This window comes from Oreochromis aureus, linkage group 10, assembly GCF_013358895.1.
Source record: "Oreochromis aureus strain Israel breed Guangdong linkage group 10, ZZ_aureus, whole genome shotgun sequence".
Taxonomy (NCBI): domain Eukaryota; kingdom Metazoa; phylum Chordata; class Actinopteri; order Cichliformes; family Cichlidae; genus Oreochromis; species Oreochromis aureus.
This window is the reverse complement of record NC_052951.1, coordinates 17,111,505-17,133,855: the sequence shown is the minus strand read 5'-3', so window position 1 is coordinate 17,133,855 and position 22,351 is coordinate 17,111,505. Positions and strand designations below refer to the sequence as shown.

Here is a 22,351-nt window from a genome sequence, read left to right as displayed (position 1 = left end):
AAAAAAATCTAGTTGGTATTGGTATGGCGAGCAGCCTTCAGTAATAGTAATAATTCACACAGCAATAGTACATTCATCTATTTGTAAAAAGCATGACAATATATTAAGCAATCCAAAGTATTCAGATTACGACTCTCATTGAGTAACGTAACGGAATATGTTACCAAAATACATTTTGGGACAAGTATTCTGTAATCTGTAATGGGATACATTTTAAAAGTAACCTTCCCAACATTGGGCGTGTTTATAGTGGAAAGTAGATATGCACCTGAAGGGGGGACTCTCAGTGGCTGACTGTAAGCTAACAGTTGGCTGACCTCTAGCTGAAAGTGGCAATTTTGAGTGGCTGTATCTGTACACACGCTCATAAACTATCATGGGTGATGTCCATCTTCTATACTGACACTACACACTGTAAAAAAAATCCTAATATAAAAGTATTTTACTGTGTATTTCACAGTTTTGTTCTGTTCTTCTAGAATATCATTAAATTTACATAAATAGACTGTGATTTCACATTTCAAATGTAAATTAACGTAAAATCACTGTAATGTAATAAAACATAATTTTCTTGTTTTTTAAATGTATCTGTCTGTACATATGGATAATTAGATTGTTAAAATACATGCACAAATGTATCATGAATTCACAAATATGTGTCCGTTATTTGAAAGATTGAACTGTTAAATTCAAATGTAATGCTATGGAAAAATATATGAGTCTCATAAACTTTTTTTTACATCAAATAATAATAATAATTATTGCTATTTAGGGCGATCGTGGCTCAAGAGTTGGCAGTTCGCCTTGTAATCAGAAGGTTGCCAGTTCGAGCCCTGGCTCGGACACTCTCGGTCGTTGTGTCCTTGGTCAAGACACTTCACCTACCGCCTACTGGTGATGGCCAGAGGGGCTGATGGTGCGATATGGCAGCCTCGCCTCTGTCAGTCTGTCCCAGGACATGCAATCCATTATTATTTAAACCAACTGTTAACTGTATATTTCTGTACATTTAAGTATTATTATTCATATTGCCACATTCATTGACCTTGTTTATAGGTAATTTCATTGTTTAATCACATTAACATGTTCCTAATTTAATGTTTAAAAGCACTTGAAAAAGGCAAAATCCCATGTAAAATTAGGGCAACAAACTGTATTGTCATTACTGAAAATAACCGTATTTTTATGAGAAAGTTATTTTCTGTTATTTTCTGGTAGTATTTTGGCGCCCCAGCTGCCGGAATATTACTGTTTTTCTAGGATTTTTTTTTTTAACAGTGCACTGTTATACTGTCTTTATACTAGAGTATGAAATTGGAATTCAGTGAATGAATCCAAGCATCATCTTAAATCAAATTAATCTCTTCTACACTTGATGTAACCTAACTCTGTCCATTGGCACCACAGACACTGTGCAACAGTCCAACACAGAGATTTACTGTGAATTCAACAAATGAATGCAAACTAACCTGTTTATCCTGCACAAAACTACCCAGTATTTTAATGCACCATTTGAATAAAACAAAGTTAGTAAAATAGTAAGTTAGTAAAATGAAAATACATAGTTTATCAAGACATATCATTTGCAAATACAATATGTGATTAAATATTTGTGATGACACTACATGCAAGCTTTAAATTTGAAGTTTATCACTGAGCAGTCCTTACCTTTAAATCTAACCTCTCCTCTTCCTCTCCTGACCTGTCTGTCTGCATCTTTCTGCATCTCTGAGTGAAGTTATTCTTGCACTCTTTTCTCTCCCTGTGAAATACAGCAGCTGGATGTTTAGCTATCACCACCAGTGTTGGTCAAGTTACTTGAAAATAGTTACTGATGACTTCCCCAAGAAAGTAATTCCATTACTTTACTGATTACATATTTTCAAAAATAATTAGTTACTTTATTACTTAGTTAGTTAGTTTTGAAAAACATGATACATAACCTGAATACGTAATAAAGTAATAGACCTTTCGGCCCAATTATATTTTTTCTGCATAATCCATCATATAAAATGGAATCAAATGAAAAAGTCTCTTTTTAAAAATGGTTTTCTTTTTTAATCTTTTAACTTTATGCACATTGTGTCAAGCAAAAATTAAATTATATGCAACAGTCTTTGATGTGAAGAAATTTGTTTAACATTTAAACCTATTTTCTGTATATTCCAGCATACAAAAAAATATATTTGTGTGTTTACACTCACTCTTTCAAATAGATGCAAGTAAAACACAGAAGAAAATAAAAAAAAAATCCCAAGATTCAGCGGCACTAAGTCCTGTCGCTCTTAAATCTATTTTCATTTTAAATCTATTTTAGCAGGAGTGGGGCAGGTGGAGGTTTGCCTGGTTTCGCATCGGTCATGTCAGTGGGGGGATCCGGGAGTTTCTCTGTGAATTTCACATTCCCGTGGCAGCGTGCTAGGTGCTTGCTCAAATTTGAAGTTTAATTTTCCGCTGTAGAAAGAAGTTTTCTTCCCACGCAGAGTGTACAGCGGATGCTAATGTTTTTGTCACTTTTTATGGAATCGAACTCAAAGTAATGTCCGTACTTCCAAGCTTTAAACGCTGCATGGTCGTACTCTCTCCCTCACTTCATATTATCCATTGTTGATCTGCACACACGTGTTGCTGCCAAGGATGTCCCACGCTCATACGTCATGAGACACTCTCACAAACAAAATCAAGGTTTAGTAACGCAGTAACGCAGTGTGCTTACGGGAAAGTAACAGTAATCTAATTACTTTTTTTGCAATAGCAACTTTACTCGTTACTTGAAAAAAATAATCAGATTACCACTCTCTGGTCACCAAAATGTACGACAAACTGCACAAACTGTGTGTTTGCTGATGTTTATTGAACTGAAAGAAACGCTGAATTTGAAATTAGCTTCCACTTAAAAAACCGCCACTCCCTACCTGCTTCCTCCTCTTCAGTAGTGCTAGCTAGATCCTGCACCTAGTACACTGTGTTTGACACAGAAATCCAAAAACAGAACAACTCAGGCAGATAACAGGGAAAAAGAGAAAGAAAGAAAATGAGAACAATAACTAGAATAAGGAAAACACAAGAAATACAACTTTAAAGGTTCAAGGTTCTTTATTCGTCACATGCATAGTTATACAGGTATAACACACAGTGAAATGTAACCTGACACGCTCCTTGACTTGTGCAAAAAAAAAAAAAGGGGGGGAAGGAAGGAAGACATTATATATAATATATACTATATACATTAGGTGAATTAAAAGGAATTTTGCAACACTTGTACATAATAAGTAACCTGGAAGCTATTTATTCAAGCCCCATATTCATTGATAACACCACAGGATATCACATATTGAGAATTTTCTTTAAAAATATCAGAACAGGAAATGTTTACTGTTACTATACAGTGCAACTAATGTGGCTAACATTATCATTAGCTTTTTATTATGTGACCTCTGGTCAGAGCTATGTTGACACTATAATAATGAAAGAGATCAGAAAGATCTAAAAACTTGGATCAAATTCAAACAAACTTTTCTCTTTTATATAACTTACTATTTCTGTTGCCATAGAAAAAAGTATGAAATGGTTGACAAGACACTGCCTTTAACATGTTAAATTAAAGATAACACTTGTGCTGAAATTGAGAAAAACAACCAAATGCCTTATTTTTTCTCTCACACACTCATTAATGTGCAAGTCAGTGAATCCGTGGTCAATGTACAATTCCTGTCTTCTACTCTCTGAACTCTTCTGAAAAGGGAAAAGTGGGCAGGAGGTCAATAATATTTACAGCTACCAACACTGAAGCCGCCTGTTTACACATGAACCAAAATCAAGGCTTATAAAACATGTATGGTACATGGAGCTGAGAGATACACTTTATTATTAACTTAACTGATCTCTGTAAAATAACTATAATAACTAATTGGATGATTGAACAAAAAAAAAAACCCAAAAGGAAGTCAATTAGGGAGAAGATGATTGCAAAATAAAACAGGAAAGGAATCTAATTAGGAAACAAATAAAAACATGACAAATAACATAAAGTCATAAAATTATAAAAAAATGAGAAAAATTTAATGAACATCCATAGCACCTCTATTATGTTATGTAAAATTATTCGTGATGGATGTAACTCATTTACAAGTGAAAGAATCTCTGAATCTGGAGTTCAAACTCCAGATTCAGAGAGTTAGGCAAACTAGACTAGATTTGAAGAACAGTCTTTCTGTGGGCAGGCTAGACAGCAGTTGGATCTCTCAACCCAAGGTAAGGAATTTCCTAAAACACTGTCCTTTAATTTTGGTGTCTATTTGGGTAAAAGAATCATGTAAATATTCCAGTGCTTGCAAGTATTGTATAGCTCTAAATATTTGGCTGAAGAGCAAATATTTTTTCTTTATATTGTGGATACTTGATGTCATTTATGAGATCACTGAGGTGATTATTTCTCTCTGATATTATAGGAGCCATGGCATCCCATCATGTCTGTGGGATGCTTGCTTTCCTCAGTTTATTCCTCATTTCATTTACACCACATTGCGATGGAGGAAACATTCTGGTGTTTCCTTTAGATGGCAGCCACTGGATCAATATGAAAATCTTGCTTGAAGAACTTCATGCTAGGGGACACAATCTGACTGTGATCAGGGCCTCCACGAGCTGGTACATCCCTGAAAAGTCTGATCTATACACATCCATTACAGTTGAAATGGCTGTAAATACTGAGCACTTTTTTGGTGGGTGTCTAGAGGAGCAGGTGAAGGTATGTGATTAGTGTATGTGATGACTCAGAATATAAATACTCTGTTATTTATGAGACATGTTTCTCTTTTTCACTTTTTCTCATCCATTTTTTAGGTGCAAAGAGAGGGGGCATCAGTGATGACTTCCATCAAACTCACCAAGAAATTTTTTTCTTTAATTTCTTATGCACATTCACTGTGGTATGATGCTTTGAAATATATTTTTGATGATCAAAATATGATCAAAAGATTAAGAGATTCCCAGTATGATCTGGTTCTTACTGATCCAGCTTTGGCCCCAGGGCTTATTTTAGCCAAATATCTCAAGCTTCCCTTAGTGCTCAATGTACGCTGGATCACCAGTGGAGAAGGCCACTTTGTGTTAGCTCCCTCGCCACTCTCTTATATCCCAGTGCCAGGATCCGGCTTAACAGACAAAATGAATTTCATCCAGAGGATCAAGAACATTTTTTTCTATAGCATCATACTGTTCCAGCAGAAATTTCTGGTGGACCCAGTATATAATGACATATGTGATAAGTATATTGAGGGTGGATGTGACGTCATCTCACTACTTCAGGAAGCAGACATTTGGCTGTTCAGGTCAGATTTTGTGTTTGAATTCCCTCGCCCCACTATGCCAAATGTTGTCTATATAGGAGGATTTCAGTGCAAACCAGCTCAGCCTCTGCCAGCAGAGCTGGAGGAGTTTGTTCAGAGCGCCGGGCAACATGGAGTGATCATCATGACTCTGGGAACTCATGTCAATGCTTTGCCCAAAGATGTTACAGAGGAAGTCGCCGGTGTCTTTGCCAAGATGCCCCAGAAGGTAACAAAAAGTTAAAGATTCATATTTCCACTGCTGCGTTTTGGATTGTTAACCTATCGTATTTTAATTTGTCCATATCAGCCAATAGATACACTGTGTTTTTGCATTGCCATTCAGAAACCACAGTTTAGCATTCTTGGTGCATTTAGAGCCAGAAGTGTCTGTAAATTTATGAAAGGATGGAGTGGTATGTTATTAGTCAGGAAGGCTAAATTTATAGTCTTTAAGAGTCTACACAAAAAGACAGTATATTTAATGCTGGCATAGGTTACCAATAAAATAAAATTACAGTTACACTTAAAAAAAAAAAAAAAATAACGCAAGGAAAAATTTAGGACAGATACCTTGGTTAGACTGTTAATACAAATAACGAAATAGAGAGTCACACTTAGCATAAAAATGCTCCAAAAGGCAAAAATAGAATAAACACTATAAAGAAGTTCTTTTCTGTAACTTGAATTAGGGTAAGGTGTCCCTCCCATAGAGTTCCTTTGACGTATATTGTTTTTGCATTAGGTTGTAAACATGCTTGCTTTTGATGTCTTGACATTTTAACCACTGTAAACAGCATCAACATTGAAAGGAACAGCAAATTATGACACTTCCGTGATCCTTTAAATCATATAACCCCTGGAAAAGTTACTTAAAACTAGGGGTGCAACGGATCAAAAATTTCACGGTTCGGATCGGATCACGGTTTTTAAGTCACGGATCGGATAAATTTTCGGATCAGCAAAAAGAGAAAAAAAAAAAGACAAAAATTCGACTCGCCATTTATTTATTTAAGTATTTTTTGCCTATTAAAAAACATTCAACTGAAGACTCATTCCACGCACTTATATAAAAACAAATTAAGGTGCAATATGGACATTATGGACCATGCTGGGCAGCCTCTGCATCCTCTGCTGCACACGGCCATAAACAACCAGAGGAGTCTGTTCAGTGACAGGTTGCTTCTCCCAAAGTCAAGGACCAGCAGACTTAAAAAGTCCTTTGTCCCACAAACTGTTTGACTCCTCGCTGGAGGGGAAACGGGGACAGAGGAGAGGGGAACAAGTAGCTGTAGTGCCTTTTCACTGTGCAATAGTTTTTGTTAATATCCAACGGTGTAATAGACTCACAATACTTAAAATGTGGCGTTCCCTTGTATTCTTATTCCTATTTATTCTATTTATCCCTTTTGTATTCTCTGTATTTATAAATGTGTATATATGGTATATTTCTGCTCACATTCTGCAACTTCTGTCGGTGCTGTGCTACTGGAAACTGAATTTCAGTTTGAACCCACCCGAGGGATAAATAAAGTTTCATCTAATCTAATGTAATCTATAGTGCAGGGCTTTGTAGCTACCACTCCGCTGTGATATAACGAGGGGTCACGTGGCTTTCCGTTGCCCTGGAGCTCCACCCATTTGTAGTTAGAGCAACAGAAGATGCCTGGGACAGTTCAGCCATAACTTTAAACTTCTCCTGCTCATACATGCTTGGGCGATCTTGTCACTGAAGTGGACGCGCATAAGCGAGATATCATAGCGTGGCTCAAGCACGTTCATCACAGTTTAAACCCTTGTTTTGTACAACGGAGTACGGCCTCCGTCTGCAGCTAAACACCCCATTAGCTTTAGTAATAGCTTTAGCCCGGTCGGACTGGGCAGCAAAGGGCTGCTTAAGTGCCATAAACTCCTCTGCTCGCTACTTGGACCGCTAGCGCTGACCATAACTATCGCTTGACAGACCCACCGCGCACCATACGCATACTTTTTTTTCTTTTTGAATCTTCGGATCACGTGCGTACCGAACCGTGGAGAGAGATCGGTTCGGTTCGGATCAACCGTGATCCGTTGCACCCCTACTTAAAACTCATTAACATTTAAGATTTTAGTCTGAATTTGCATCTAGGTTAATTCTGTGTAGGTCTGTTAAGTGTTTTTTAAAGTCTCAGGGTTAATGGGGAAATCTTTCTTTGTTTTTTCTTACCAGGTTATCTGGAAGCATAAAGGAGACCGTCCCTCTACACTGGGAAACAACACTCTAATAGTCGACTGGATGCCACAGAAAGATCTTCTGGGTCATCCACAGACCAAAGTCTTTGTAGCTCATGGAGGAACTAATGGTGTCCAGGAGGCCATTTACTATGGGGTCCCTGTGCTCGGCATACCCTTGTTCTTCGACCAGTATGACAACCTTCTACGACTGCAGGAGAGAGGAGCTGCAAAGATCATTCAGCTAGTTGATGTTAATGGCCACAGTTTTGAGCAAGGCCTTAAGGAAGTGATCCATCAAGAGAGCTACAGGCAGAACATTGAACGAATGTCACGTTTGCACAGAGATCAGCCAATAACACCCATGGAGCAGGCCGTCTTCTGGGTAGAGTATGTGATGCGCCACAAAGGGGCTCGTCACCTGCGTACAGAGGCTTATAAGATGCCCTGGTACTCTTACTACTGTTTAGATGTAGTGCTCATATTGCTGTCTGCAGTCACTGCTCTGCTTCTCTCTGTTGTGGCTGTTTTCAGATTTCTGTGCTGCCGAAGACAAAGAAAGATAAAAACTAAACAAAGTTAAAATAATTTCCATTTGGAAGATGACATACTATGTCTATTACTTACTGTGGTTTAGTTTTAATGCAAAGAGTTACTTGTAGCACAGTTGTAAATGATTAACCCTCTTCTACATAGCCAACAAGTTTGCTGGACCAACATTACAACATTACAAACTGTTCAATGAAACTGTTCCACGTAATAACTTTTTAGTTATATTCAAAGGCAATAAAGTTAAAATAACAAACACTTAAACCTTTAGAAAGTCTATTTGTTGATTCTGTTATTGCTTGGTTTCCTTAAAGCACAGCTGGGATTGTTTTTCTGGCTTTTCGCTTGGTGCATCACATGTTAAAAAATCTAATCATAATTTTAACAGTATTGGCAAAAATGTTGTTGCTATTGGAGGGTTTATGTACACCTAACCATCACATTTAATCGACAAAACCCACTGTATAATACGGTGGCCCTGAAGTGCAAACCACAAAAACAAATCACAACACGCACAACAAATGGAAAAGCGCAAAAACAATTTGAAAAGCGCAAAAACAATTTGAAAAGCGCAAAAACAAATTGAAAAGCGCAAAAACAAATGGAAAAGCGCAAAAACAATTTGAAAAGCGCAAAAACAAATTGAAAAGCGCAAAAACAAATCTCTTAACGCAAAAACAAATTGAAAAGCGCAACAACAAATCACTTAACGCAAAAACAAATTGAAAAGCGCAAAAACAAATTCACTTAACGCAAAAACAAATTGAAAAGCGCAACAACAAATCACAAAACACAAAAACAAAAACCAAACCGGAAGAGGTAGGTACCAATGCTGCAACAACAGGCATCACTGATTGGATGATGGATCCGGTAGCCTTTTGAACCGGAAGTTGTTCTGCCGAACGTGGTTATGAGAAAGAGCAGTCAACGGCTGTATCCCAATTCAGGGTCTGCAGCCCTAAAGTACGCAGCTTCAACGATCCTCAAGGGCTGCGTACTTAAAAACGCTAAGGCCGGAAGTGCGAGGCTTGTGAAATGGGACGGTCTAGCCTCCGTCGCGCTGCCCAGGTTGCCTAGCAACCATAACACCAACCGCTGGAAACGTTTCATACAGCTTTGACGGAAATGAAGGAGAACATATTTTGTTCGTGTGTTTGTTTCTACACGAGCTTTGTGTGATTTAATACGTATCTGAGGCTGAGACCACAGGACTGTAAAATATGATTGCTGGCCTTCATATCTGTACTGAACAGTCATTTAAGATTAGCTAGTAAATAATAATTAGCTAATGTTGTTCATGAGACTAAAGTCAGTGTAAATATGATATGGCCAATATCATAGTTATTATATTAATCATAAGTTATTACAGCAGTGAGTTTGAACTCTCAAATCAAATCACTTCTATTGTCACATCACATGTGCAGGTACACTGGTACAGCACATGTGAGTGAAATTCATGTGAGTGAACTCTGTGTCTAATACTGAGCTTCAGTAAAGATTCAAGTTGCAGTTATTTATATGTCCTATCACCTTAAATCTTCACTCAAAGACAAGTATCTTTGACAGTGTATATGTAGATATATTATATATAAGAGACAAATATTGTCCGTGTAATATGTTGGCATTACTAAATTTGGCTCAATGCTTACATATATGTGTAAAAAGAAAACGTCGAGCTGTGATAACTGTCTGATAGAATGAAGAGTAGACTGATATATTAAATATCCCTTTATTGGGTGAGAAAATCAGACCATGTCATAACTGCTTTAAGTCATACAGAATAGATATCAGAGCCTTAAACAGGCCGACTTCTGCTAAATGGGTCAAACTGGGCAGAAAGTATACAAACACATAACATCCTTATAGAATATGATGTAACACTATAGATCAACTTACCTCAGAATATATAAAGCATATAAACAATTACAGCAATATGATGCAACAAACACAGCAGTACTACTAATCCAAAATACTCAAAGCTTCATAGAACTGAAACAAACATTTATTTTTAGCTCCATTCTGCTGCTGATACATACTTTAGGTTTCTGAATATTAAACTTGTTGCTGCCTTTCATAGTGTGTAACTTGAAGGCTCTGAGTACTTTCTCCACACTGAAAACACTGGAATGATCAAATTATCTGAACATTACCTAATAAGACTGATTCAGGACAGACAATTAGTTATTTTAAATGTTTCTAGCAGTCCTTCACAAACAGGAACAGTCTGTCTATTCTCCCCATCTGTCAGCTGCTGCTGGCTCTTCCTCCTCCTCTTCCTCACACACTGCTGAGTTTGTCCTGGTGGATCATCAGGGTGCAAAGCCTCACAGATGATGTGCAGCAGTGGGTCCCTCAGTCTGTCCTCACTCTGGACACTTGCAGTTGTCACACATGGAAATCAAATGTGTGATAAGCTGCAGGATTCAAACACAAGTGTAACTTATAAATACATGTTCATACTTTTATTCCACAATCAGAGAGAAAGAAACAGAGAGAGTGCAGGACAGACAGACAGGTGACAGTCTCAGGTGTATACACTGCTACAAAACAGCACAAGAGAAGGAGGATTTAGTGTTTGTGTTATTACGAGTGCTAAACAAGAAGAGTTCCCAGATGGTCCAGTGGACACATGTGTGACTCCTGTGATTAAAGCATCTTCTTTCAGCTTAACGAGTGAACCGTCAGCTCGTTCAAACACACGTTAAAGTCCGTTTGGCTCGACACCACCGAACAGAGGCAGCAATATAACATAGCTAACATTAACAGTGCAGTGAATCCTGCTTGTGCCGTCATATTCAGGACTGCAAACCGAGCAGCATCACTGACTTTCAGCTTGTTGTGTTTGTGGATATATGACTGACTTTAATTATCCATAAAATCATCACATTCTCTGTAAGATTAAGGTCAACTATTGTATTATTATATTTTAAATGCTTTAAAACAAAGTAAAGGCTGAAAGTACAAACATCACTAATGGCAAATAACTTTGCCGACATGTGGCCAACAGTAGTGTTTTAATGTTCCTCATTATTAAACATTTGCACATAAAAAGTGACATCATATTCAGTACTTACGTTTAACAGTTTACTCTTCGCCGCTACGCTTCTGCCGTCTGCGGCAAAATTATCCACAGTGACTGCCGCGCTATAAATTGTGGGATATGTTGGGCCACGAAGCCTACACCGCCACAGCCTTAAAATTCAGGGAAATGAAGGCCGAATTTGAGGGCCGCATTTCGAGCAGCCTTTGAATTGGGACAGCCTTGCGCGCCGCTGTGACGTAATCGGCCTTAAAATGCAGCCTTTAAGGCTGCAGACCCTGAATTGGGATACAGCCAACATGTTTTGTCCAAGTTGTGGAAAAAGTTGGTAGAGCAGTCACCTAACTTCCGAACAGAACAACTTCCAGTTCAAAAGGCTACGGATCCATCATCCAATCAGTGATGCCTGTTGTTGCAGCATTGGTACCTACCTCTTCCGGTTTGGTTTTTTTGTTTTTTGCGCTTTTCAATTTGTTTTTGCGTTAAGTGAATTTGTTTTGCGCTTTTCAATTTGTTTTTGCGTTAAGTGATTTGTTGTTGCGCTTTTCAATTTGTTGTTGCGCTTTTCAATTTGTTTTTGCGCTTTTCAATTTGTTTTGCGCTTTTCAATTTGTTGTGCGTTTTGTGATTTGTTTTGCGCTTTTCAATTTGTTTTTGCGTTAAGTGAATTTGTTTTTGCGCTTTTCAATTTGTTTTTGCGCTTTTCAATTTGTTTTGCGCTTTTCAATTTGTTTTGCGCTTTTCAATTTGTTTTGCGCTTTTCAATTTGTTGTGCGTTTGTGATTTGTTTTTGTGGTTTGCACTTCAGGGCCACCGTAGTATAATGATATGTTATGTAACTACAACCTGAAGAAATCTTACATTGTATTTGTACAACTTTGGTCGTGTATATGAAACGTGTATAAATGGTTTCCTATAGACTTCCTGTCTGTGGTGTGTACAATGTCATTATTTATTGTGAGCACAAAATCACTACATACTTAAAAGAATATTAGAATATGCAATGAAACCCTTTTATTTATCTTGAGTTGCTGTACTATATTAAATCAAATGAAGCTTTACTGTCAGTTTGCTCTGCATACAACCATAGTGCAGGCAAAACGAAAGGGTGTTTCTCCAACACATACACACAAAAGAACATCATACAAAAACGCTGCCCCCTACATATAAACACACATACATCCCAAGACACAAAGCTGTACAGCAGTCTCTCTATATTTCATTATTCATATGCTTTTTATGGGTAATACTTTAATGAAAGAGAAAAGCTCAAAATGTTGCAATACATGCTCTCAAGCCTTGTCACAGTACGTCCCATCGCTATTTTTTTTACTACTCCACTACATTTTAAGTCCTCTACATGTTGAAACAGTATATTATGTACTATTACTGAATTAAAGTGCCAGAGGTAGTTCATTTGTTGGGGATTACCTGTATAACAGCTGCCAAACACCTTGCAGCTGAGGCTCTGTATACGTGTATCAGCAGTACATGTGTTGAACATGTTCCAATTGGACTCAGTTTCCTCGGAATCCTTTCAAAGTTTTCAAAAAGATCTCCCAGGAGATCTTCATTATACATTTGAGCATGCCCAGCCCATCCAGGGCTCAGGGCTAGGTAGTGGTGAGTTGGACCAGGTGAAAAATTTAATGGGGACCACTGATCTGTGATCTAACATGTCCTAGGCCGCATGCATGTATCACCATGCTTATCGTAAATGGACTGGTTCTTGTGTAGTGGTTTTCTACCCTACCTGAGTATTCAAACTGGTTTATAGAGCACTTACCCATTTATACAAGTGCTGATTGGAGCTTTGTTCAAACTGTATTTCTGAAAGAGATCAGAAATTTCTGGAAACTTCAAATTCAAACAAATTTTCTTCTTTTATATAAATGTCCATTTCTTTTGGCATAAAAAACAATTATGAAATGGTTGATTAGATTTTGTCATGGTGTAGTGTATTTGACCATGGTTTCTGAGTTTGTTCGGACTTTTTAGGGCCCGAGCACTGAGAGTGCGAAGGCCCTATTGTATCTGCTCCGTTTCTTCTTCTTATTATTATTATTCAGGCAAAACAAGGGCCTTTTTGAGGGCTTTAACATGCTCAAAAACTCATGAAATTTTGCACACATGCCAGGTCTGGTGAAAAATTTTGTATTTTAATGGTTTTACATATGAGCATTGGGAAATGGCTCTGTAGCGCCACCTATGCCTTGTTAAATGCAGCCCTACGAACACATCGTTTGAGCTACATGTATGAAATCTGGCACACATGTGTATCATCCCAAGACGAACAAAAAAGTCAGTGGGACCATATGACGCAAACCCAACAGGAAGTCCGCAATTTAGAGGTGAAGGTGACATTTTGGCTCTAATTTTGCCATTTCCATGCCTCGAACTTTTTCGAACTCCTCCTTGGGATTTGGTCGTATAAACTTCATCTTTGTTCAGTGTCAACTACACACCTGGGCCATGTTAAATTGCGGAGCTTATGAGTTTTCGCGATACTGTGAGGCCGTGGCGCCGCGGTAATTTCGATGACTCACCATGAAAATCTTATTGTCTCTCATTCCCTCATACATGGTCCAACCTGGACCAAAGAGCACATATATGATAAGGCTCCACCCCTGAACATATTTCAACTGCCATATTTGACACCAGGGACAGCGTCACCTAGTGGGAACAGGAAATGTCATGTTTTACACTTTGGGGTACAGTATTGTTATGGTTGACATCTGCAGCCTCAAATTTCTCCAGGAAAGCCTTAAGCAGTTGGTCTTGGGTTATAGTGAAAACTGTGACTTTTCGCAAAAGGGTGTGACCCCAGCAGCATGGCGAACATTGATATCTCGCCATGAAGAAACAAATTAGTATAACTCAATGAAATTCAGTCTGATCAGTACCAGACTTTACAGGCATGATGTTAGACCCGCCCTGAACAGATTGATCTGCCCATTGTCAAGAATACGAAGAGCGCCACCTAGTGGCAACGGGAAATGTCAGGTCTTTCACTTTGTTGTACTGATTTTCACGGGTCCATCGTGGCATCCTCAAAAGTGGTGAATGTCACCATCAGTCCCTCGTGATGCTTCACTGAGAAAATTGTGAGTTTAAACTGAACGGCGCACCCTGGTGGCAATGCAGTTCATCATGAAAGATGAAGTGGATTTTGAGGGGCTTGGAAAGTTTAAGAAGTCTTAAAATTTGGCGCACACCTCCAATGTGATGAGCGCTTTGTTGTTATGTGATCACTTTCCTTGAATAGTGCAAAATGGCTCCAGAGCGCCCCCTACAAAATTTCAAAACAACAGCCCCTGCTCTGTGTTTTATCTATGAGTCTGAAACCTGGTGAGCTTATGGGAAATATCAAGATGTACAAAAAAGTCTCTTGGAGCAATATCCCAAATCCAACAGGAAGTCAGCCATTTTAAAATGAATGTGTAATTTTGGCGACATTTTCCCCTCCTTTCAGGCACCGTTCTTTGACGAACTCCTCCAAGGGATTTCATCACATTGCCGCGATCTCCTGTGTGGAATCTAAAGACCTTTTGATGTTAAATTGCGAAGCTTTTACGTTTAGGGAAGCGGGTGGTCATGGCGGCACGTGGAGTTTCAATCACTCGCCAAAAAGCAGTAATCTGCTATCACTCAAAGACACAATGTCCAATCTCTCCCAAAGGTCGTAAGCGTGATGAGACTCGAGCTCGGAAATGTTTTTTATGCCATTTGTCAGTAATGGTTAGAGCGCCACCTAGTGGGACGACTAATTATCATGATTGAATGAGATGAAATGTTAGCTGGTGGTTAAATGCATGAATTCCATCAATCTGACATCAGATCGGACGTGCTGGTTGTAGGAGTTGGGCGTGTCTCGAAGCGCCAGGTGTGCGAGGGCCCTCATAACGCTGCTTGCAGCTTTAATTCTTCCTTTGGAATTATGAGATGTTGATGTTTAGTTGTTGAGCCTCTGAGTTTTAGTTGCTCATGTTTCTAGGTTGCGGTACTTGTTTGCTTTTGTGTCTGTTCCTTTTGTGTGTCCAGTCAGTGTTCCGTCTTCAGCATCTCCTGTTGTCTCTCTAAAATATGTTTTAGAGAGATGTTTTGTCTCCCCAGTCTGTCATGTGTCTCCACGTCTGTTTATCACCTGTCCTAGTGTCAAGCTAATGTGTCTTTGTCTGAGTCTCAGTGTGCACATTACTTCTCGTTTTATGTTGACAGTCCTTCGTCTCGTGTTTTGTGTTCAGTTTTACTTCCCCTCTTGCTCGTTAATTGACTCAGTTCACCTGCACCTTTATTTCCCAGCTGTGTCTTATTCCCTGATTACCTCATATGTATTTAAGCCCTACGTTTTCCTTAGTTCTTTGTTGTCTTCAGCTACCTGGATTTGCTCCCTGATCAGAATAAAGGTTTGTTTGTGTTTGTTCAAACCTATTTTGGGTCCAAATTCCCCTAAACCCTGACAAGCTAGTACCTTGAACATGCAAAGTTAAATATAACAGCTGTGCTGAAATTGAGAAACTGACTAAATGTATTTTACGTGATGGATGTAACTGCTTTACGAGTAAAAGAACAGTCTATGGGCAAGCGAGACAGCTGTAGTGTCTTTCGACCACAGGTAAGGAATTTCCTAAAACATTGTCCTTTAATTTTGGTGACTATTTGGTTAACAGGCTAATGTAAATCTTCTAGTGCTTGCAAGTATATAATGTGCAGTTCTACATGTTTGGTTAAAGAGCAAAATCTGCTTCTTTATATTGTGATTACTTGATATCATTTGAGGTCACTGGGGTGATTATTTCTTTCTTTGATATTATAGGAGCCATGACATCCCATCATGCCTCTGGTATGCTCATTTTCCTCAGTGTATTCCTGATTTTATATACACCACAATGCAATGGAGGAAGTATTCTTGTGGTTCTTTTAGATGGCAGTCACTGGATCAATATGAAAATCTTGCTCAAAGAACTTCATGCTAGAGCAGGGTTTTAATAGTTTTGCAATTTTCATTAGTTTTTATTTTTATTTAGTTTTGACTTCAGATTTTCAATTTTATATTAGTTAGTTTTTACCAATTGTTTGCTAGTTTAGTTTAGTTTTTATTTTTTTGAAAATCCTTAGTTTCAGTTTAGTTTTGATTAGTTTCAGTTATAGTTTTAGTTGTGTTTGCAATAATTAAGTGTAACAAAATCCCAGTTTCATCATATCAGTCATTCTCTTCTGCTTATCCTTAGGTATGTTGCTATTCCAGCTACCATACCCTGCACCCTGGACAGGTCGCCTGTCTGTCGCAGGGTTAACACGCAGAGACAGACAACTCACATTCCCACCTATGGGTTCTTTAAATAAATAAATAAATAGATTAGTTGATACCAGGCAACTATAAAATGTATATCTTGTCCGCAATGAGACTATTAACTCTTGCAGCACTGGGTGTTCGTAATTTTGGTTCAAGTGAATTGATAAACTTTTTGAAGGCAATTGACTCACACAGTTATGTAGATATCCCAGTCCTGTTGTCTCGGGATGCATCACGCTGCCTTGCCTGGGGTTAGCTTCTGTTTCTGGGGATGAGGGTTGAGTGTGCTCCCTTACCTTCTCAAGGTAAGCTAGGTTAGCCTTCTTGTGTGAGCTTTTCAAGTGCACTTTAAGGTTTGTGGGATTTTTTTTTCCCTTTAGAAATGTCCCTCATAATTTGTCTCTTTCCACTACAAGACACTTGCTTTATCCAAAACAGTCATATTCAAAGTAATCCCAAATTGGACTCTGGCGCTTTCTCCCGACTTTTCCTGTAATGATTCTGCGCGTGGACGGAGCATCAACACAGACGACTCGACTAACGTACTGCCACCTGCTGGCATAATGAGACACAGCAAGAAAAAAACCTGGAAACTAAACTTCTTTTTCACCCTTGACTATTGTATGACACGCACACATCAACGAAAACTAAACACATTTTTGCTATAAATTCAGTTAATTTTAGTTAGTTTTGTGAACACTCATTACAGTTTTAGTTAGTTTTCCTTTTTTCGTTTTTATTTTTATTTCCGTTAACGAAAATGTTTTTTCACTTCTAGTTTTCGTTATTTCGTTAGTTTTAGTTAACGATAATAACCTTGTGCTAGAGGACACAATCTGACTGTGATCAGGGCCTCCACGAGCTGGTACATCCCTGAAAAGTCTGATCTATACACATCCATTACAGTTGAAATGGCTGTAAATTTTGAGCAATTATTATGTGTTCCTACAGGAGCAGATAAAGGTATATAATTATTATATATATTTTAATCCCTACTGATTCATGAGATAAGTTCTTTACAACTTTTTGTCATGCATTTGTTTTTTAGGTGCAAAGAGAGGGAGGACCACTGACCTTCTTCAAACTCACCAAGGGTTTAATACAAGGGTCCCAATCTCAGTCCACGAGGGCCGGTGTCCCTGCAGGTTTTAGATGTGTCCTTGATCCATCACAGCTGATTTAAATGGATAAATTACCTTCTCAACATGTCTTGAAGTTCTCCAGAGGCCTGGTAATGAGCTAATCATGTGATTCAGGTGTGTTGACCCAGGGTGAGATCTAAAACCTGCAGGGACACCGGCCCTCGTGGACTGAGATTGGGGACCCCTGGTTTAATATCTTTGCTTTGCACATTCACTGTGGTATGATGCTATCAAACATATTTTTGATGATCAAAATATGATCAAGAGATTCCGAGTATGATCTGGCTCTAGCTGATCCAGCTTTGGCCCCAGGGCTTATTCTAGCCAAATATCTCAAGCTTCCCTTAGTGCTCAACGTACGCTGGATCACCAGTGGAGAAGGCTGCTTTGTGTTAGCTCCCTCACCACTCTCTTATATCCCAGTGCCAGGATACGGCTTAACAGACAAAATGAATTTTATCCAGAGGATCAAGAACATTTTTTTTCCGCGCCATTTTATTATTTCAGCAGAAATTTTTGGTGGATCCAGTCTATGACAGCCATGTGTGAGAAATATATTGAAGGTGGATGTGACATCATCTCAATTCTTCAGGAAGCAGACATTTGGCTGTTCAGGTCAGATTTTGTGTTTGAATTCCCTCGCCCCACTATGCCAAATGTTGTCTATATAGGAGGATTTCAGTGCAAACCAGCTCGGCCTCTGCCAGCAGAGCTGGAGGAGTTTGTTCAGAGTGCCGGGCAACATGGAGTGATCATCATGACTCTGGGAACTCATGTCAATGCTTTGCCCAAAGATGTTACAGAGGAAATCGCCGGTGTCTTTGCCAAGATGCCCCAGAAGGTAACAAAAAGTTGAAGATTCATATTTCCACTACTGCGTTTTGGATTGTTAACATATAGTATCTTTTTTCTCTATATCAGCCAAAAGACAAAGGTTTGTGCACAAACAATGGCTTCCTTAATTTTCATTTTGAAACCAATTTTAGCATTATGGTTTTTGTTTTTTTTTTTTTTTTTTTTTGGTTTTTTTTTGAGCCAGAAGTTTCTTAAAACAGGAGAGAAATGGGAGCACACACACTTTGGACAGGCTTTAGTACAAATAAACAAATAGCAAGTCACACTTTTCAACAGACAATTGATTAAGAATGCACCAAAAGACAAACATAGAATAAATTCTACAAAGTTATTTTCTGTAATTTGGGTAAGGTGTCCCTGTGAAGGAGTATTATTAAATTATCATTTTGAGAACTGAGAGGTGTAAATTTCAAATTTCCTTTTTTGAGGAATAAAGTCAAGGCAAACTGACAGAGCTGCTGTACCTTCTACAAAATGCCTTGTGTAGATGAACTGTTGAAACAAATTGACCAGCTGACCAAATGAAGCTTCCCACACCATTTCCCCCTAATGCCCTTACAGAATAATTGTGCTAAAAGAAAAACTGCTTCCTGTTTACTAAAATGGTTTCTGTTGAGTTCACTCAGAGGATATTTGTTCTTGAAACTTGGACTTTAAGGAAAATCTGATCATTTTGAGAATAATGTTCTCATAGCCAACAGTTTAGCTAGTTTGCACAGCGATCAGCCAATAACACCCATGGAGAAAGCCATCTTCTGGGTAGAGTATATTGCAGTCTGTGGTCACTGCGCTGCTCCTCTCTATTTTGGCTATTTTCACATTTCTGTGTTGCCAAAGACCAATAAAATAAAAGCTAAACAAAGCTGAGTTCTCTTTTAATAAAATGAGTTCAATGAGTTCTTTTCAATTCTAGATTAACATGTAAAAACAGGCTTTCTTTGGTTTCTATGAATTTTTAATTGGAAGATGGTGCCATGTCTGACCATTATTGTGGTCTAGTGGTGTTGCAGCACACTTACTAAAATGATTAAACTGTGGTCTATGGAAAAAAAAAAAAAAAACAACCTATTACATCTACACGAAACAGCAGATCACTTGCACTTCAGATAGGGTTATTGCCACAGGCTAAACAAGGAAATGCCACCAGCAAAGGAGGAAAAATTTCACTTGCTGATTGGCAAGGCTGCACAGTTGGGTGTATACGCAAATGCTAAAAAAACCCCAAACATCTTGGCAAAGAAACAATTTTTAAAAAGGCTCAAATCTGCTGCTGGAAACTCTTCGATACAGAAAGTTTTTTTGGTGTGTTTGTTAGGAAGGAGAACAGCGATGCCTAATACAGCCTGGCAAAAAGAAGAAAGTCACTCATTTGGACATATTCATCCATTTTGACTGGTACTCCATGAATCAATGAAACACCAGAATTAGTAATATTGTGGTTTGATATTCTTGGTTCTTCTGTTTTTAATGTAAAGTATGTTTGCGCTTTGGGCTTTAACATTTATGAAAATTATAATATTCTAATGTTGGTCTGCTTGTACATACACATGAACTTTACCATTCACGGCACGACATCATTCAACGATGGACTGGATGCAACAGAAAGATGATCTGGGTCACCTACACACCAAAGGCCATTTACCACAGGCTCAGCATAACCTTGTTCTTTGACCAATATGTCAACCTTATAGGTTTGTAGGGGAAAGAAGCTGGAAAGGTCATACTCTGGGTTGATTTTGAAGGACATAGTTTGGAGCAAGGTCTTCAGGAAGTGCTCCATCAATAGGAGAACTCATAAAAATGTTTTAATGAGTTCACATCTATTAACATGCAAACACAGATTTTATTTATAGAAGTCCAGAATTTATAGAATTTTAATTAGAAGATAACAAATTGTCTGTTAATAATTGTGATTTAGTAGTGATACAAAGTAAACTTCTGGTAAAAGAAAAAATCAATTAGGTCTACAAAAACACTGAAAATACTAGAAATTGTTGTTTTGTTTTGTTTTTTTGATTGGGTCATTCCTGGTCATTATGCACAACTAGAGTTCTTGTCTGGCTTTTTGCATGCTTCATCACATGTCAAAATGAAATTTCGACATTTTTCACAGCATAAGTAAAAATTCTGTTGATATTGGAGTTTCTATGTTAGTTCTGGGGTTAGTGTGAGGGTTATCTTTTTTTTCTATAAATTTTTAATTAGAAGATGATAAACTGTAAATTATTGTGGTTTAGTAGCGATGCAAAGGGTTACTTGTAGCACACTTATAAATGATTCAATTTCAAGTAAAAAATCCATTATGTCTACAAAAACCTGTCTATTGCCTCAGTCTGGACAGGAGGAACAGTCTAGACTAAGGAAGGAAATGCCGCCAGCAAAGCGGGCAAATTTCGCTAGCGGACTTGCAGGGTTGCACCCTTAGGTGTGTGTGACAGCTCTGAAAGGGGGCTTACCCTCAGAGGTCTGCAGGACCAAGATTTAGGGCAAAATGTTTTAGATTAGAAAGTCTGTTTTGTTTTTAATAACATCATTGCTTGACTGGAGGGCCTATGTACACCTAACCATCAAATTTAATTGACAAAACCCATTTTAAAAAGATATTTTAATGTCATGTACTTGCATTTCTGTAACTACAATGTGAGAAAGTCCAAGAATATTAAAATATGCAAAAAAAGCGTATACTAAAGATACTTTATGTGAATCGTTAGTCACTACTCGCAGTTTAGTGTTAAATGCATCGGTGCAATTATTTACTAAATGTTTGCTCTGAGGATGTGTTCAGAACAAATTCATGTCAAATCAGACTGAGGGCCCCACTTTCATCTTGTTCTTCTGGATGATATTTATGGTCATTTATTTCCTGTTTTACTTTGACAGTTTCCTTTTGAGTCTTGCACTGAGCATAGTTTCCCCTCTGTGTGATTGTCTTGATTGTCTGTGTCTTGTTTTCCCCCAGCTGTCCTCACTTCCCTAATCATCATCTGTTTATAAAGAATCCTGTCTCCCATTTACCTGCTTGTTGGATGACTGTGTGGGCGCGGGTGAGTAATGTCAGCAGTTGGGTGTGACCTTTCAATTATTGTCTGGTCTTACTGGTGTAATGGGGAAGGCTTTAGGACCCAGGGGACCTGTCATTTGCACTGATGAGCGGCTGTGAACAATGGTTGTGTGAGTAGGTGAAGAGCCTGAGAAGTTTTGTCTTCTACACAAATGGTTGTTTTAAACCTCTACAGCAGAGGTTCGAGTTACAGGCTGTTTTCTTTTTAGTGTTTTTTTTTTTTTTTTTTAAATTCGTTGAAATGTATTTGATGTTTATTGTATTTTATGTTTTTAGTAGTGATTTTAGAAGACAAGCCAGGTGTGCAGCAAACAGTTGTCTGCTGGAGGTATGTTAACTTACTTTTTTTTAAATGTCAAATATATTATTGTAATGACCTGGCTGGGGTTGACCCGGATCTTTGGCGTGCTGAGGAGGGGCAGATTTGGCCTGTGGTGAGATCGTGGGGCGAGGCGAACAGAAAGGACCGGCCCAAACAGAAAGGTAAGCACAGCCTGTTGTATTATAAATACCAAATGTGCATATTGGGCTTTCCAAATTAATCTGTTCGCTGAGTTACACGTATTTTCACATTAAATTTGTCGGTGTCTGGTTTTTGGCGCAAGATACTAACAACATAAGTTGAGGCTGAATTCCAGTGTGTTAAATGAACTGCTTCTAGCAAGATACTAATAACATACTACGTTGAGTCTAGTTGCAGCTGACCTGCTTCTAGCAAGATACTAATTACATACTACGTTGAGTCTAGTTGCAGCCCACTTTACCTTCCACATTTAACTTTGTCTAAAGACTGGCTTCTGTAGCAATAATACATTAGAATCTTTTGAAGAGGCGGCCATGAGTCCAGTACATTGAATAGAGGTTTGA

The 22,351-nt window shown here is 38.3% G+C and overlaps 1 protein-coding gene across 1 annotated transcript; it reads left to right on the top strand.

Annotated features, from left to right (window-relative positions):
• The first annotated feature begins 4,213 nt into the window (after window positions 1–4,213).
• On the top strand, window positions 4,214–8,364 carry LOC120442166 (UDP-glucuronosyltransferase 2C1-like). The gene is made up of 4 exons (XM_039617997.1): window positions 4,214–4,254; window positions 4,452–4,750; window positions 4,846–5,559; window positions 7,540–8,364. Exons 2-4 carry the CDS (start codon window positions 4,457–4,459, stop codon window positions 8,122–8,124), a joined length of 1,593 nt encoding a protein of 530 aa, XP_039473931.1. The 5' UTR covers window positions 4,214–4,254; window positions 4,452–4,456; the 3' UTR covers window positions 8,125–8,364.
• Window positions 8,365–22,351: the final 13,987 nt, after the last annotated feature.